General features: G+C 46.8%; 1 protein-coding gene across 1 annotated transcript; it reads right to left on the reverse strand.

The window, feature by feature from the left end:
• Positions 1–252: 252 nt before the first annotated feature.
• ANKRD33 (ankyrin repeat domain 33) lies at positions 253–12,436 on the reverse strand. Its single transcript, XM_028721000.2, has 4 exons — positions 12,125–12,436; positions 9,024–9,153; positions 5,600–5,740; positions 253–2,587 (listed from the first exon to the last, which is right to left on the reverse strand). The coding sequence occupies exons 1-4, from the start codon at positions 12,434–12,436 to the stop codon at positions 1,803–1,805; spliced, it is 1,368 nt and encodes a 455-aa protein (XP_028576833.2). The 3' UTR covers positions 253–1,802.
• Between the last annotated feature and the right edge of the window lie 6,647 nt (positions 12,437–19,083).

The raw sequence follows: 19,083 nt of genomic DNA on the forward strand, positions 1-19,083 counted from the left end.
TCGCTGGGGATTCTGTACTTATATAGACTGCGCTCATCTTCCTCTCAGCTGCACAGTTTTCAGGGCAGGTGTTACAAACGAGGACAAGACCGCTTTGGAGATATGGGAGGTGACATCACAGGTGCTATTGTGCTATCTGGATGACATCACAAGTGCTAGCCACAGTCCACTTCTGCTGCCCACCATCCCAGAGCTTGAGATCTGGTGCAAGAGAATGAGTATATAATTTGCACTGAAGGTGGAAAGGGCATTTCCAACCCAGCCCTGCTTATCTACCAATGTAACTTCCATCTTCACCTTAGCGTGGAGTTTCCTTGGAAGCAACAAGGGCTTGGCGAGATCGGAGTCTTAGGGGTGAACTATATGTCAAACCATCAGTGTGAAAAGGGGTGGACTTTGGTAATATGGTGCCCTGAGCAATGATTCCCACCCCCTTCTAATACAGTGGTACCTTGGGATGCGAACAGGATCCGTTCCGGAGCCCCGTTCGCATCCTGAATGAAACGTAAGACACGACGGCGCGTCTGCGGGTGTCGCGTTTTGCCGCTTCCGCACATGCACGTGACGTCATTTTGAGTGCCTGCGCATGCGTGAGCGGCGAAACCTGAAAATAACGTGCTCCGTTACTTCCGGGTTGCCATGGAGCGCAACCCGAAAGCGCTCAACCTGAAGCACATTCAAGCTGAGGTATGACTGTAATTCCTTTTGCCTCCTTTCACAAAAATTCTTTTTGGTACAGTTGCTTTTTTATGGAACATCTCAGTAGGTACCTGTATAAATACAGGTTGTTGTTGTTGTTATTTTGCACCCCTTTGGCTTGGTGCCCTGAGTGGGGGAACTCCCCACACCATCCTAAATCCAGAGCTGATGTGTATGTATGTGGCCGTTCCGTGATGCCTTTTTAAACAGAGCTGCTTTGAGAGAAGGGAATTTAGAATTCTGCTTCAGTGTATCTGAAGAAGTGTGCATGCACACGAAAGCTCATACCAATAACAAACTTAGTTGGTCTCTAAGGTGCTACTGGAAGGAATTTTTTTAGAGTGGAGAAGTGTGTGTTTGTGTGCATGCATGGGGGGGGGGGGGCTAGCACCTTCCACCCCACATAAGGGCAAACACACATCTGAAACATGGGAGAATGGGAAAGGGGGGTTGATGGGATCCGGCAGTTTGGAGCTGAGAAATGGCAGGCAGGATGGGGATTAAACACTTTCCACTTCCACTGCTCTACTCTGCGTTCCCTTCCTCAAGAAGCACCCAGCCCTGTTCCACACATCCCATTTGTTAGTCCCTTAGTCTGGCAAGAGCTGGTCAAGAATGATGAGTGGGCAATAATGTTATCTAAAACCACTGGAGTAGAGACTTCCGGGGAGAGGAAGATGGCGGACTAGTCGTCTACTGTCCATACTCCGTCGACAGAGATAATTATGTGGTGATTAATGACAGGTAAGCCATAAATCTTGGTTATTATCACATTCTCTTTTGGGAAACAGGGAGAACAGGGATTAAGTTCTGATGCTCTGAAAAAGCTTATTTCCATAATGGGAGATCGAGAAGTTTTGGGGGCTCTGGATAGGGGTGAGTGACTTAAAGCAAGGAACCTCCATTGTACTCAAACACTACATAATAGTCCTTAGGGTCAGTCATCAGGGAATAAGGTAAGCAAGACGTCCCTTTTAAAAATTACTTTTGAGACTGATGAATTATGACGGAAGTGATCTGTCTGCGAGTGGAAATTTACACTTGGAATGCGAGCTGACTGCAGTTTCTTTTCCCAATCTGTCCAGCTCCCCTCCTCCAAGCTGTTATGACTTTTTGCCTTTGCCTTTGCCTTTCCCTTTCCCCTTTCCCTTCCCTTTCTTCTTGGGTTTCCCTTCCTCCTCCTCCTTCTTCTTTTTTGCTTCTTTCAGCTCCTTATAGCGCCACTTTGGCAGCTCTAGCATGTGCTTGTCCTGAGAACGCGGTGGCACGTTCTCCTTGGGTGGCGACTGAGCAGGCGACTTGGTGAGTTCAATTTTCGGGACGGGATAGATGCTGTTATGGCGCATGCGCAAGGGGAACGACAGCAGCTTGACGATGGTGCTGGGGGGCCGGTAGGGCACCAGAACCCGGGTGGGTGTCATGAGCTGGCCATTGCAGGCTGACGCACTAACCATGGATTTGGCATCAGGATCCGGCGTGTACTCCTTGAGGATCTCGGGCACCGAGAGTCTCTGCTTCCCCACTTCCGGCGGGCTGTCAGGGCAGACGGTTTGGCAAGCAGTGCCCACGAACGGACTGGCCAAGCAAGTGGTCATGCGCACCATGTGGTCCATCACACCATCCGGCTCAGGGTCGTGCGGGAAATTTATGGTGAAGGTGGAGCATATCGTCTCCGACAGCCGCTTGGCTCTGGATTTTGTGGCCATTGCTTGCGCCACCAGCTCGGGCAGAGCGGGCCACTGCGGCAAGTACTTGGTGCAGAACTGCTCGGCGCATGGGCGCTGCAGAAGGGTTCGGATCCGGACAATTGTTTCAAAGCGCCCCGTCAGGGCTGCCCATTCCCGCGCTGTCTTTCCTTTCACTGGGTCCACAGCTGCGAGGTCGGCTCCTAGGAGAAATCGCAAGGTTTTAGGGAGCCTGCCGTGGTCCATTCCCTTTCAGTATATAGTACAGAATGAATGGGGCAGGAGATGGGGGCAGTTCAGTACTGAGACTCCGTACCCCCCAGAGAGAGCTTGGACTGGCTAGATGAACAAGAGTGCCTCCCAACAGCCCCCCAGGGATAACACCTTAGAGCCCGGAGCCTGGTGGTGGGACACTTAGGAGAAATTAGTGGAAAGGATGAGCTGGAAGCTGATAAAAACAGGGCACTTGAGCGATCAAGGGGCAACAGGAGAAGGAGGGTCCTCCAGGTCAGGATTAAAAGCTGAGAGCCAGTGGGTGTGCAGACAGTCCCAGTCCTGCTGACTTCCCACCCCTTGTGACTCCCTGCTTGTGGAGGATTCTGCATGTTGCTGAGCACTGCGTCAGACTGGCCCTGAGGAGGAGGACATCCCCTTGAAGCAGCCTTCGTCTGCCAGGGAGGGATCCAGAATGAGCAGCTAGACGGTAAGAGCATACCTAGGGCTTAGTTTCAGCAACGCCTTCGTTGAGTTAAGACAAACCAGGGACATTGCTGTATTGCTGTTTTTTTCTGCTAATAAAAAGCTAATTGCCTTCCGTGCCTTCCGTGTGTGTGCCTGCCCTGGCTCATTGACAGCACCTTGACACCTGAGCTCCTCCTCCTCCTGATAATAATAATAATAATAATAATAATAATAATAATAATAATAATAATTTATTTATACCCCGCCCATCTGGCTGGGTTTCCCCAGCCACTCTGGGCGGCTTCCAACAAAACACTAAAATACAATAACATATTAAGCATTAAAGGCTTCCCTAAACAGGGCTGCCTTCAGATGTCTCCTAAAAGTTTGGTAGTTATTTTTCTCTTTGACATCTGGTGGGAGGGTGTTCCACAGGGCAGGTGCCACTACCGAGAAGGCCCTCTGCCTGGTTCCCTGTAACTTGGCTTCTTGCAGCGAGGGAACCGCCAGAAGGCCTTCGGCGCTGGACCTCAGTGTCCGGGCAAAACAATGGAGGTGGAGACGCTCCTTCAGGTATACTGGACCGAAGCCGTTTAAGGGCTTTAAAGGTCAGCATCAACACTTTGAATTGTGCTCGGAAACGTACTGGGAGCCAGTGTAGGTCTTTCAAGACCGGTGTTATATGGTCTCGGCGGCCGCTCCCAGTCACCAGTCTAGCTGCCGCTTTCTGGATTAGTTGTAGTTTCTGGGTCACCTTCAAAGGTAGCCCCACATAGAGCGCATTTGACTATTTGACCATTCCTGCCATGACACCTCCATGGGGCTCATTACACATGGTACTGGCCACATAACTTTTGCATGCCTTAATTGCACAAGTCCTTTGGGCAGGAAAAGATCTCCCATTTCTCCTGTGCTGGAACCAATGGGAAGAGTCCTTCTGTGGGGTGAGAGCTGCTATTTTGGGGGGAGGGGTTGACTTTCATCTGATTCATGGTGAGTAAGGAAGTGGTCAGAAACCCCTAGCTTGTAGTCTTAATCCTGAATCAGCACACGCGCGCGCGCGCACACACACACACACACACACACACACACACACACACACACCTCTTTCCTATTTGGACTAAATAGAAAAAAAGGCACAAAACCTGCAAGTGTGTTTAATTTGGCCCACAGGTTGCCGTTAGACGGCACTGGGGCACTCATGAACCAGTCACATGTTGTCCTTTGTAAGTGCCTGCAGATGGCAGTAGGTACAAAGTGAAAAGGCATCTACAGAGTTAGATCAAGAACGTGAGCAGACAGAGCTTCTGGTTTCCATCACTGGCACAGGAGTGGAAATACTGGAGTACAGTACTAGGATTGCAAATACTAAGGGGGCTTATCAGAAGTTATGCCTAATGTGAGATATTCAGTGTTGACAAGAGGTGAGTGAAGAGTCACTAGCTATCGAGAGACACTTTGGGAACTCAGTCTTGAATGAAACCTCTGCTTTGTGTTTTTGAACAATTCAGCCTTTTTCAAATATAGTCGTACATTGGTTCTCGAATGGAATCCATTCCGGAAGTCCATCTGACTTCCGAAAACGTTCGAAAACCAAGGCACGACTTCCGATTGGCTGCAGGAGCTTCTTGCACTCCATTGAAGCCACGCCGGATGTCCGGCTTCCAAAAAAAGTTCGCAAACCAGAACACTTACATCCGGATTTGCTGTGTTTGGGAGCCAAAATGTTCACGTCTCAAGACGTTTGAAAACCAAGGTACGAATGTAGATCAAACAGGAGAACTGTATTTGCTTTGGAGGCTGAATAGTAAGGGGAAAACATCCTTCCCTTGGATTTGTTTCCATAGGTAAGGAATGCCAGGGTGTCTGAGCCATCTGTCCCTCCTCACACTCGGGGCATTCTCAGACAGCTGGCAGGGCCCATTGCTGATGTTTTGCTTATACTCTCCAGCATTTCTCTGATGAAAATAGGGACGTCCTACTCAACAACAACAACAACAACAACATTTATACCTGCCCATCTGACTGGGTTGCCCCAGCCACTCTGGGTGGCTTCCAACATATATAAAAACATTAAACATTAAAAAAACTCCCCTATACAGGACTGCCTTCAGATATCGTCTAAAGGTTGTACAGTTACTTATCTCCTTGGCTCGGGGGCCAGATAACTCCATACCCTCCAGCATTTCTCTGATGAAAACAGGGAGGTCCTAAGGAAAAGCGGGACATTCCGGGATCAAATCAAACTGGGGTGGCTTCTGTAAATCCAGGAGTGCTCCTGGAAAATTGGGACACTTGGAGGGCCAGACTGCTGGTGCTTGGCTCTCTAAGCAGCACCAAGCGGCTGGGTCTAGCTGCCACCTTAATTTCCCACAATGCTACTGACACAGCATCATTATTGGGGCATTGTAGGAAATTGCAATGGCAGCTAGATGCAGCAGCCACCGTTGAACCCTTGAAGGATGAGCAGCAGGTGTTAAAAAAAGGATTTAAAAATCCTTTCCTCCTAAAATGGCTAATGAGGAGTGACATACCTGCCATGAGCAAAGCTGCAACACAGTCGTTCCTCCCCTGTACTGCAGCCTTCATGAGTGCAGTCAGACCCCGCAAGTCTCGCACCTCCAGCTCCAGTGTTGGATAGTAGTTCAGAAGATAGTTGAGAATAGTGATGTGTCCTTCATGTGGAGAGAGAGAGAGAGAAAGAGAGAGAAACGGTGTTAGGCATAGAAATGTTTCCCAGAAGTTTAGCATGTACTAAAGACCACAAGAGTTAACACACAATGAATTATTTTCCTGTCCATGTAGACTTTCCTTTCCTCTGGGAATTGAGTGGCCAGGACTGTCTTAAGCATATGTGGCGCCAGGGGGCAAAGATCTGCCCAGCGCACACACCCCAGTTGCCCAGTCCCAGGTGCACAGGATGGCAGAGCCGGCCAGCCACCTCAGTGTCTCGCTGGCTCGGTCACCCCTGAACTCACGGCGCAGAGCCACCCGCAGCAGAAGAGCCCACCGTGGCGCTCTGATGGGTGGGCTCTTCCCTGGACTCAACTCTTGGGGCCCAGACTCTCGGCCTGGCGCCCCTGAGAGCCTGGCATCCGGGTGCCCCGCACCCCTAGTACCTATGGGTAAGACAGCTCTGTGCGTGGCTGATGTCTACCAGCCTGACACAAGCCCAAATCACTATTGTGTCCCTGTGAAGCCCTCTGAAAGACTAGGTTCATGGCTTGGGGGTTGCTCCTTGATTCTAAATCATTGCCAGGGGCTCAAGTGTCTTCGGTGGCGAGTAATGCCCAGGCCCAGGTGTGACTGATCCATCCATCAGCTGTGGCCATTCCTGGACTAGGACAGCTTGGCCTCAGTTAACCAGTGTTAATAACTTCCAAAATAGATTACTACAATGGGGGTGGGGCTGCACTTAAAGATGTTATAGAAGCTGCAGCCGGTGCAGAATGCCAACGCCTGACTGTTATCTAGCGCATTGCGGGGGATCACATTACCCAGATCCTCAAAGCCCTACAATGATTGCCAGTAAAGCTCCACTGAGCTTCAGAATTTGAATGGTAGATGTAAATACCAGCCAATCAAACACTGGTTCAGCTGTCAGTCTTGGCCTTCTCTCCATACTGCAGAAAGATGGTTTATCCCCCCCCCCGCCCCATTTTAAAAAGTGCTTTCCATTAAAATAAAATAAGGGAAAAGGAAACATTATTTTAAAAGGTGTGTTTGGGAGAAGAACACTAGAGGATATTTCATGGTAAAGTCACAGGCACCAGCCAATCAGTGCTATGCACGGCTAACTGCTTCTGCAAAAAGCACTTCCATATTCTGCTTCTTTCTTGCAGAGTTCAATCCTGGAGAAAGACAAATGCATTCGGATTGAACACAATGGATACACTTTGAAACACACTCTTCTGGTTTAAATACATATCAGCTGGATAGCTCAGTTAATTAGAGTTTCGTGCTGATAACGCCAGGGTTACAAGTTCTATCCCCATAAGGGATTGCTGAATATTCCTGCATTGCAGCAGGTTAGAGTCGACCATCCTCAGGGTTCCTTCTAACTCTATGATGCTTGACTATTATTATTATATTATATCTATCTCCTCCATTGTTTCATATCCCCCCCCATTCACTTTTGGTGAATTTAACCGTCTTGAGTTGTTTTTTAATTGGGTCTGTTTTTTGTGGTTTAGCCATCTATCAATCACAGGCATTGTTCACACATAATACTCAGCCAAACCATGGCAGGATGAGGGTGCAAGACCAAGAGTGGTTGCTTTGCAGAGTTAAGACATGGCTTAGCTTAGCATTACGTCCAAACCTGAGAGCATGGTCTGCCTCTTCCAAACAAACCATGGCCAATAAGCCAAGAACAAACTGCAGTAACAGCTTGTGGTTTATTGGGAGCGAGACAAACCATTAGCCTAGATTTCCATAGAGCCAAACTATAGCTTAGCTCCAGGTAGCATGTCAGCAGCAGGACTGGGGGAAGAAAGAACGGGCAACCTTTCTTGCTCTGGGCAACTGCACCCTTGCCTGTTCGCACTTAGCCATAGTTTGGCTTTGCGTTACATGTAGTCTGGGCTACAGTCTTCACAAACAAATCACAGGGCACTAAACAGACAAATAAATTAGGAAGGGAAGGAAGTGTGAAACGGTTACTCCTCTGCAAATCTGGAATGCCAATAGAGTCCTGAATTCAAATGTGCACATCTTGCCTTCAGAATATTCATCAAATTTGATCTTTATTGAGATGATACAATTTGGCTCCAATTTTCACAGAGGAATGGCCATCTGCAACCTGAGCTCATCGTCACCTTTCAGTAAACCCCTTTTACTTCTCATTGCCAGAATGCTAATTCGAAAAATCACAAGATATCTCTATCTATCTATCTATCTATCTATCTATCTATCTATCTATCTATCTAATCATCTATCTATCTAGCATCTATCTATCTATCTATCTATCTATCTATCTATCTATCTATCTAGCACCTATCTATCTAACATCTATCTATCTATCTATCTATCTATCTATCTATCTATCTATCTATCTATCATCTATCTATCATCTATCTATCTATCATCTATCTATCATCTATCTCTCATCTATCTATCTATCTATCATCTATCTATATTTCTATCTATCTATCTATCTATCTATCTATCTATCTATCATCTATCATCTATCTATCTATCTATCTATCTATCTATCTATCTATCTATCTATCTATCATCTATCTCTATCATCTATCTATCTATCTATCTATCTATCTATCTGTCTGTCTGTCTGTCTGTCATCTATCTATCTATCTATCTATCTATCTATCTAACATCTATCTATCTATCTATCTATCTATCTATCTATCTATCTATCTATCATCTATCTATCTATCATCTATCTATCATCTATCTCTCATCTATCTATCTATCTATCTATCTATCTATCTATCTATCTATCTATCATCTATCTATCTATCTATCTATCTATCTATCTATCTATCTATATCTATCTATCTATCATCTATCTCTATCATCTATCTATCTATCTATCTATCTATCTATCTATCTATCTGTCTGTCTGTCATCTATCTATCTATCTATCTATCTATCTATCTATCTATCTATCTATCTATCATCTGCTCACTCATAATTAAGCATATAAGAAGACCTTGCTAGATCAGGCCAGCAGCCCATCTAGTCTAGCATCCTGTTCCTAATGTGGCCAAAATGATGCCTATGGAAGCCCAAGAGCAGGATCTTTGTGCAAGAGTGCTTTCCCACCCTGCAGTTTCCAGCAACCAGTACCCAGAAGAAGAGGAAGAAGGCAGCCTGTCATCAGGGTTAGTAGCCCCTGAAGTCATTATTGGAAGTAGAGCAATCCTGGCCAGATACCCAACCTTCCTTGTCTCTGTCTGCCGTCCCGGCTCAACTGTATAAAAGCAGGACACTTCCTACCTGCCTGAGCTGCTATCATGAGTGCTGTGTTTCCATCATTATCCTGATGATTGATATCTATGTAGGGACATTTGCTGAGAATGGTGACAATGTCTACGAAGCCTTTGAAACATGACACCAATAGGCCGTTCTGTGGAGGAAAAGGGAACAGGTGTTAAGGATCAGCCACTTGAGCAAGAGATGCTACCTCTGGTACATCCTTCCTGCCTGTCTTGCCCGTTCCAGAAACACAGTCCTTTGGCCCCAACAAGATGGCAGTTCCTGCCCCAGGGGTGACTCCGATGCTCTCCCAGCAGCTACACAAAGCCTGAGCTCCAGTTACTGGTTGGTTCCAGCACCTCAGCAATAACAGCCACTCCTATAGCATTCCTGCCACTGCTACCTATCTGTCAGGACATAGCACAAATGTTGTGGTTGTGATTTTTTATTTTATTTTAAAAAACCCCCTAAATTACTTTTTTCTAATGCTTCAAATACTTGTTTTTAATTGTTAATTTAATTGTCCATTCCTTTTGTAAACTGCTCTGGGGTTTTATTACAATCAAGCAGTATATAAATTGTTATGAAATACAGTGGCACCTCGGTTTTCAAACATAATCCGTTCCGGAAGACCGTTGGAGTTCCGAAATGTTTGAAAACTGAGGCACAAAGGGCGGCCTGCAGATTTAATAGAGAAAATTGAGAAAAAATAACATATACACTCAGTGGAAACCGTTTGACTTCCGAGGCGTGTTTGAAAACGGAAGCATTTACTTCCGGGTTTACGGCGTTCGAAAACCGAAACGTTTGTCAGTGGAGACATTCGAAAACTGAGGTAACACTGCAAATACAAAATGCGGCTGATAAAAGGTAAAGGGTAAAGGGCCCTCTGACCATTAGGTCCAGTCGTGGCCGACTCTGGGGTTGCTGCGCTCATCTCGAGGGAGCCGGTGTACAGCTTCTGGGTCATGTGGCCATCATAACTAAGCCGCTTCTGGTGAACCAGAGCAGCGCACGGAAACACCATTTACCTTCCCGCCGGAGTGGTACCTATTTATCTACTTGCACTTTGACGTGCTTTGGAACTGCTAAGTTGGCAGGAGCAGGGACCGAGCAATGGGAGCTCACCCTGTTGCGGGGATTCGAACCACTGACCTTCTGATCGGCAAGCCCTAGGCTCTGTGGTTTAACCCACAGCGCCACCCGCGTCCCTAATGCGGCTGATACTGTTCCTCTATTTACCGTGCATGGAAAGAAAGTACAACTTGAACACATGTGGATAGCTAGAATGCCATGATATCACATTTCATATTTTTTTTCATTCTTTTGCGATATTTATAAACCACTCAGGAACAAAGTCCTTTGTTTGCGTGATCGATAGCAGGGCATCAATGCTGCCAATGCAGCGGAGGGGCTGTGGCTCAGTAAGCACGATTTGCATGGAACAGTTCCCAGGAGCAATCCCTGGCATGTCTGTATACGCAGATCTGGGAAAGACTCTTGGTTTGAAACCTTAAAAGGGCCACTGCCAGTCAGTGTGGACAGTAATGACCTAGATCAGGGGTCTGCAACCTTTAAGACAAAAAGAGCCACTTGGACCCGTTTCCGAAGGGAAAAAAAACCTGGGAGCCGCAAAACCATTGCGACATTTAAAGCATGCGCGCCGCTGCCCTCCGATCTGACAGTGGGTGGGAAGGTGACGTCGGGACGGTGCGTGACTAACGCACGCACCGCCCCCATGTGACATCACAGCCAGTACAGCACCCGCCACAGTGGGGAGTGTCGGGGCGCACAATGCGCCTCCTCCCCTCGCTAGTATCCGCCCCGGAGCCGCGGCAAAGGTGTAAAAGAGCCACATGCGGCTCCAGAGCCGCGGGTTGCAGACCCCTGACCTAGATGAACTGATGGTCTAACTCGGTCCTAATTTCAATCCCAGGATAAAGCGCTGGGGAGAAGCCGTGCATAAGCATGGGATTCTAGAACTTACATGTGGAATCTGCATAACTAAGCCACCCCCCCCCCCCCGGAAAGGCACAGAGGAAGAGGATTTCGAGCCTGGGGACTGGTGGTGGGACACTGGCCACACCTCAGAGGAGGGGATGCGCTGGGAACTGTTAGAATCAGGGCTCTTGAGGGACAGCGAAGAGACAGAACAGGCCGAGGAGGTTTCCAGTTTGGATACAGGTGCCGACGGACAGCAAGGACACAGGAGATGTAGACCGTGCAGTTCTCCCTCAGAGCTACTCTGATAGCTTCGCTTTCCAGCCCCCAACCCATGCCTAGAACGATTGTTGTGTGTTGCCAAGAAGCGAGCCAGGCAGACACAGAGGGTGTCCCTTGGAGCTCGCTGTAGCAGAAGATCACAAAGGAAGGGGCCTGACAACAGAGGGCACAGGAGTGAAGGAGGCGCTACAAGCCGGTTCGAACAACTGGCTTTCCCTTTAGATATATCTCTCTGTGTTCTTTGTTTTGCCTTCCTTAATAAAGAAACTAACTGCAACTTTGCCAAGCGTCTCTCTCTCTCTCTCATACACCTGTGAATGACCTGCTCTGCCTGTTTTTATAATGAATTTTATTTTGAATGATTTTAGAATGTTGTTTATGCTGTACTTTTGTACTGTTTTACTGTTGTTAGCCGCCCTGAGCCCGGCTTCGGCTGGGGAGGGCGGGATATAAATAAAAATTATTATTATTATTATTGGCTCCCTGACATTACCAGATCGGTTGTAGTGTGGACAAATGGCCTTCCTCAGGTAACTCTAATTCATTCATGCCTTTGACTGCTTTTTGTTTTGCACACCCCACTTGGTGCCACCCAGCCAAACACGTAGTCAGTCAAAATTGATGGAGCTAGCCACCAACACACAGTGGAGCGGTACAATGACCACTTTGCTGTGCAGTCGCCACCCCACAAGGCACGTCGAATTCACTGCATGGCTGAGATGGTTTACCATAGCTTCCTGTTAAGGACAGCGATGCTAGGGATGGTTTCTTGGACTAGAGAACGGCCATGATTGGGCTATGGCTCTGTTCTAAGGAATGGCTAAGAGTCATGACCTTCTATTCACCCCTAGGCCATTTTATTGCTAGCTTTTAGGTGCTGCTGTGAGAAGTCCAGTTACCCGTCCGTTGATGTCCAGCTCCATGACTTCCTCCCTGGTCACCCCTCTGTCAATTTTCTCCTGCAATAGCTTTGCATCGTTCTTGAGACAGATCTGGTAGAACGTGAGCGCCGTGCCATCACCATTGGCAGACGGAGCAGATTCATAGATGGGGTACACAGAGTCATCAGAAAGGATGCTGCAGGTGTCCGATTCTCCCCTCTCACCCTCCCTCCCTTCGTCCTCCTCATCTTCTTCATAGTCTAGATCAGGGTCTGACTCATCTAGGGCGGGCGATGTGTCTGGCTCTCCTTTCCTGCTGGCATCGGTCATCCAGCCCACTCAACGCAAGCAGTGTTTGTTGTCGTTTTGGCTGCCCATGCTTGTTTCAGTCTCGATGACCTTTTCTCTTGTGCCTGACTGCCCTCCTCAGTTACACGCTGGGGATCTGTGAAGCAAAGATGATGCAGAGACAAAGATTAGCCGCTCTCAATGAACAAATGAACATTTCATGGGTTTGAGAGATCATTTGATAATCCCTTAATTGTACTGAGCACAAGCCATCTGTTCAGAAGCTAATGAAATAGTCGTTTTCAAACTCCGTTCCTGGAAACACCAAGGTTCCATAGGAGATTATAATTGGGGGATAATCAGTGAGATGATCAGGAACGGCGGCAAGTTTTCTCAAGGATGCCTCTAAACTCTCAGTATTTGGTGAGAGGGATTCCAACACATACCAGATCTTTAGGTTTTTGCACAATTAAAGTGGGTTAAGGGGCTCTAACAACAGCAACAGCAACAGCAACAGCAACAGCAACAGCAACAGCAACTCTGGGCGACCCCAGCCACTAAGGAAGGAAGATAACAACATGATAAAGTTCAAAATGGTAACAATTAATTGCACAATTATTCAAAATCCAGTGAAAACTTTTTGGATCCACTTTAAAAAAGGAAAACGAAAACAGGCGTTTGTGGCTCGGAAAGTGGCACTGGAAATTCAGTTTCAGGGACATCCCAAGAAGAAGTGGGACATTCCAGGCTCAAATCAGAAACTGGGATTGCTTCTGTACATCTCTGGAAAATAGGGACACTTGGAGGGTCTGTCTTGGCTTTCTATGACAGGCCTAGTCCTAGCGCTAGCCATCGCTGTGGTGTTTCAGTCAGGTCCCAAGAAGGCAAGAACATTGCTGCAGGAACCATGCCTTTGGGCAAACATTAGAGAAGCACACAAATCTCCATGAACGATGGGTAAGGCATTTTCGTCTTCTTCAAGTGTTCAGCGAAGCATAGGCTATTTTGCTGCCACTGACGGCTTTCCCAGTGTTTTCAAGCGGGCACTGAAAGCACCTGCTGAAACCTGGGTCCTGCAGCACCATCAATCTGTCAGTTTGCATTTCTTAGTGCAGAAAGTATTGATCTGATGTGTAGAGATCTTTCCTGTTCTACTTAATTCAAGAGGGTTCTGGAAGCTTCTCTGTGTGAAGATTCCTGATATTTGGGTTATTTCTTCAGAGAAGCTGCGTACAGCCGGTTTAAACTGGTTCTGTTATCTCTTTCTCTCAAGGTTATGCTGACTATAACAGTGAGACCAGAAGGAGCCTAGGTTTCACTCTTTCTTTCTGGTGTGGTGTTCCGTATGTTGTGTTAAGTTGCTGTAAGTTTAAGTTAAGTCTGCTGCAACTGGATTTCTTATGGACAGTGCCAATCCTGAGTGTATTGTGACTATTCTGCTCATTTGCCTTCAGTAGCAGTACAGTGGTACCTTTGGTTACGAACTTAATTCGTTCCGGAGGTCTGTTCTTAATCTGAAACCGTTCTTAACCTGAGGTACCACTTTAGCTAATGGGGCCTCCCGCCGCCACGGTGCCATTTCTGTTCTCATCTGGAGGTAAAGTTCTTAACCTGAGGTACTACTTCCGGGTTAGCGGAGTCTGTAACCCAAAGTGTTTGTAAACATTGAATTGGATGCGTGGAAAAGATTATGGAAGGAGGGTTCGAGATTTACAGGATGCATGGCTTTAAAGGAAAACTTGCTAAAAATGACGTATAGATGGCATTTGACGCCAGTAAAATTAGCTAAAATGTATAGGAAAAAAGATAGAAAATGTTGGAAATGTAAAAAGGCAGATGGCGACTATTTCCATATGTGGTGGACCTGCGATAAGGTAAAAAAATTTTGGGAATCAATTTACAATGAACTCAAAAAAATATTTAGATATACTTTCCCCAAAAGACCGGAAGCGTGTCTATTAGGCTTAATAGGAACAGAAATTAAAATAGAAGATCAAAATTTGTTCATGTATGCTACAGCTGCCGCGAGGACCCTTCTGGCCCAAAGATGGAAAGTACAAGATATACCAACTATTCAGGAGTGGCAGGCGAAGTTGACAGAATATGCAGAACTTGCCAAACTGTCAGGGAGGATCCGGGACCAGGGAGATCAAAGATACCAAAATAACTGGAGTAAATTTATTGAATATTTAAAGAAGAATTGTAAAGAGGTCAAGACACCAGCAGGATTGACATAACACCTCCAATGTATAATAGTACTAATATGAGAATGATGTGCGTGATGGAAAGAGGATAAATATACCAGTTGTGAGGAGGGAGGGGGGTCGCGACTCGGCAGAGTCAAAGGGAATGTATGGTGCTATTACAATTTGTTGGAAAAGAATATGTAAGGAAAACAATAAAAATTCACTCGGAAAAAACACACAAAGTGTTTGTAAACCGAGGTACCACTGTAAAGCTCTGCTGCATGAAACACAATTGCCTCTGGTCTATTTTTTTAGGAACCCTGCAATGTGTTTAAGTTGTTACTAAGCTAACTATACATTGGAATCTACTCTGGATCAATACTGAGTAGAATTTCAATGTCATAATCAAGAGGTAGACCTAACCCACACAGCTGTCATGACCACAAGGCAAGCTCTTTCCTCCTCACAACCCCTAAAAGTCCCAGACAAATAAACGTCCAAAGTGTCAGGAAAGAGTTCATGCCACGGCCTGGCACTTCTGAGAGGCCAGTCCACACTTTGAGAATAGCAGGCCTGGTGGGTCCCCGTAAAAAGAAATGGCCCAGCACTGAGGTGCTTCCAAAAGACCCCTAATCAGCAGCTGGTATGACTGCATGAGCCATTGTTCCAAGTTTGTTGCTTGGGTCCCACAGGTCATTGTGTATCAGGATGGAGCTGGCCTACTGCGCTTAATAATAATAATAATAATAATAATAATAATAATAATAATACCCTGCCCATCTGGCTGGGTTTCCCCAGCTACTTTGGGCGGCTCCCAACAGAATATTGAAAACATGGTAAAACATCAGACATGAAAAACTTCCTTTAACAGGGCTGCCTTCAGATGTCTACGAAAAGTCAGATACAGTCATACCTTGGGTTGAAGTAGCTTTGGGATAAGTATTTTCGGGTTGCGCACTGCGGTGACCCGGAAGTAACGGAGCGTGTTACTTCCAGGTTTCGCCGCTTGCGCATACGGTCAAAATGACATCATGCGCATGTGCGGAAGTGGCAAATCACGACCCGTGCATGAACAGACGCAGGTTGCGTTCTCTTCTGGATGCAAACGGGGCTCCAGAATGGATCCCATTCGTTTCCAGAGGTACCACTGTGGTACCTTGGTTTATGAACTTAATCTATTCCGGAAGTCAGTTCTTAAACCAAATCGTTCTTAAACCAAGGCATGCTTTCCCATAGCAGCGGGGGACTCAATTTCCAATTGGAACACACTCAACAGGAAGCGGAACATGTTCTGCTTCCAAGGCAAAGTTCACAAACCTAAACACCTACTTCTTAATCCAAGTTGTTCATTAAGCTGTTCTTAAACCAAGGTACCACTGTAGTTGTTTATTTCCTTGACATCTGATGGGAGGGCGTTCCGCAGGGCGGGTGCCACCACCGAGAAGGCCCTCTGCCTGGTTCCCTGTAGCTTCACTTCTCGCAGCGAGGGAACTGCCAGAAGGCCCTCGGAGCTGGACCTCAGTGTCTGGGCAGAACAATGGCGATGGAGACGCTCCTTCAGGTATAGTGGGCCGAGGCCGTTTAGGGCTTTAAAGGTCAGCACCAACACTTTGAATTATGCTCGGAAACGTGCTTTATGAATTGCACAGGTCAGTTGCCCACCAGTGCTGCAGGTATCCCAGGCCTTTTTTTGCTGTTGTAGATGTGGTCTGATCCAAAGCATTGCACTAATGGCTCAAAGCGGTCAAACAGCATATGGCTGTATCACATCAGGATCCTGACTTGAATGTGCGGCTTCTTTTAAATCAAAACAAATACTGCCTTCCTGTAGAATTTTGCTGCTCATTTGGCTCCTGCTGCGACTCGTTTGACTTCTGAACAGGGTCCAGCCCCACCTAATCTCAGCACTGCCACAAAATCCTCCGACACAAAATGTCTTTTGCTTTGGGTGAATCTATCAAAGGGCCTGGCAAAAGTATATAGAACCAAACAGGGAGAAAGGCGGGGTGGGGTGTGGGGTGTGGAATCTATATATGATTACAGTGGTACCTCAGGTTAAGAACTTAATTCGTTCTGGAGATCCGTTCTTAACCTGAAACTGTTCTTAACCTGATGCACCACTTTAGCTAATGGGGCCTCCTGCTGCCGCCGCGCCGCCAGAGCACGATTTCTGTTCTCATCCTGAAGCAAAGTTCTTAACCCGAGGTACTATTTCTGGGTTAGCGGAGTCTGTAACCTGAAGCGTATATAACCTGAAGCGTCTGTAACCCGAGGTACCACTGTATATGCACTCCTTTTTGGCTCACTGAGCTTCACCTGTCTAACATTGTTGTCATTTTAATTATTTGCAAATCAATAAAATATGGATTTTTTTTTAAAAAATGTAAATTCTCTCCTCCACCCCCCTGGAAAACAAGTCACATTAAGCCTTTCCAAACTCCCTCCCCGCCCCCCGACCAATGCCTGTGATCAGATATTTCTGTAGAATTAGCAGCAACCACAATCTTCTTTTGCATGATTCTATAGCTTCCTTGCGGGACGCAGGTGGTGCTGTGGGTAAAACCTCAGCGCCTAGGGCTTGCCGATCGCATGGTCGGCGGTTCGAATCCCCGCGGCGGGGTGCGCTCCCGTTGCTCGGTCCCAGTGCCTGCCAACCTAGCAGTTCGAAAGCACCCCCGGGTGCAAGTAGATAAATAGGGACCGCTTACCAGCGGGAAGGTAAACGGCGTTTCCGTGTGCTGCACTGGCTCGCCAGATGCAGCTTGTCACGCTGGCCACGTGACCCAGAAGTGTCTGCGGACAGCGCTGGCTCCCGGCCTCTAGAGTGAGATGGGCGCACAACCCTAGAGTCTGTCAAGACTGGCCTGTACGGGCAGGGGTACCTTTATCTTTACCTATAGCTTCCTTGGGGCCTTTTAAGCAGAGATTGCATGGCTACCTGTCATGTATGATCTAGTTGAGATTCCTGCATTGCAGGGGGTTGGACTAGATGACCCTCAGGATCCCTTCCAACTCTACAAGTCTATGATTATATAGCATAGCAAAGCATGACAATACGAGTCTTGCAAAACCTTTCTGTCTGGTCTGTGAGCTCCTTTTCCACTCTTGAGAATTCCAGCTTTCTCTTCTGACGTTTCCTATTGGTTATGTTCTCAAGACTCATTCTTTCCAACAGAGTGTCAAGATTTTTCAGAGACTATACCAAGGTTTTTGCACTTGAGGGCAAATAATTATTGGAATCAAAGGTGCACCCAGCATTTCTAATATGTTTGGCATCTACAATATCAATACATTTATGTGAAAATTGGGGGAAATGGTTAAATCTGCTAAATTCATTCTTTTGTGGTTAATAGCAGCTTTGCAGTGATCTGAATTAGTAGCATGGTGCTGGGGCAAACAGTTAGACGCTTTCCCACACACCACGGACCCTATCCAAATCTCCCTAGGGATACTTTCCCTAATAGAATCAGGCACTGACAGTTAAAATCATGGAGCTTCCATAGCATACTGTATAAGATGCCCCCATGTATAAGAGTCCTATTTTGGGGGACTCAGATTTAAGAAAACGGGGGGAGAGGTAGCCGTGTATAAGATGCCCCCCCCTAATTTTTGATATTATTTTTCAGGGGAAAAACCTAGTCTCATGCACAGAAAAATACGGTATGTAGTCGGACGTTGTCAAAATGTACTTCTGATGTGATCCTTTAGCATTGAATATGCCTGCTCTAGAAGAAAAATAAAGCGTCTCTCCTTCTGACAAAATTAACTAGTAATTGCCAACTGTGGTTGGAATTCAACTAAGTTTTACACTGGTGATAATCAGATCATGTATCCATAGCAGTAATCAGATGATTGCAGGGAGGAGCACAGAGGGAAGAAACGCCATGGTGCATCTGCAACAGCACAAACAGATGCCTTCATCTGCCCCAGCTGCAACAAAACATGTCTCTCCTGTATAATAATCGTGATGACGATGATAATTTTATTATTTATACTCTTCCCATCTGGCTGGGTTTCCTCAGCGACTCTCTGCGGCTTACAGCACATAAAAAATGGCAAAACATAAAAAATTTCCCGATACAGAACTGCCGTCAGATGTCTTCTAAAAATCAGACAGTTGTTTATTTCCTTGACATCTGATAGGAGGGCATTGCACAGGGTGGGCGCCACCACCGAGAAGGCCCTCTGCCTGGTTCCCTGTAACCTTGCAGTGAGGGAACCTCCAGAAGGCCCTCGGCGCTGGACCTCAGTGTCCTGGCTGAACAATGGGGATGGAGACACTCCTTCAGGTATACTGGGCCATTTAGGGCTTTAAAGGTCTAGTCTAGTCTAGCTGCCGCATTCTGGATTAGTTGTAGTTTCCGGGGTCACCTTTAAAGGTAGCCCCACGTAGAGCGCATTGCAGTAGTCCAGAGCATGCACCACTCTGGCACCACTCTGGCGAGGCAGTCCGCAGGCAGATAGGGTCTCAGCCTGCGTACCAGATGGAGCTGGTAGACAGCT

This window comes from Podarcis muralis, chromosome 2, assembly GCF_964188315.1.
Source record: "Podarcis muralis chromosome 2, rPodMur119.hap1.1, whole genome shotgun sequence".
Taxonomy (NCBI): domain Eukaryota; kingdom Metazoa; phylum Chordata; class Lepidosauria; order Squamata; family Lacertidae; genus Podarcis; species Podarcis muralis.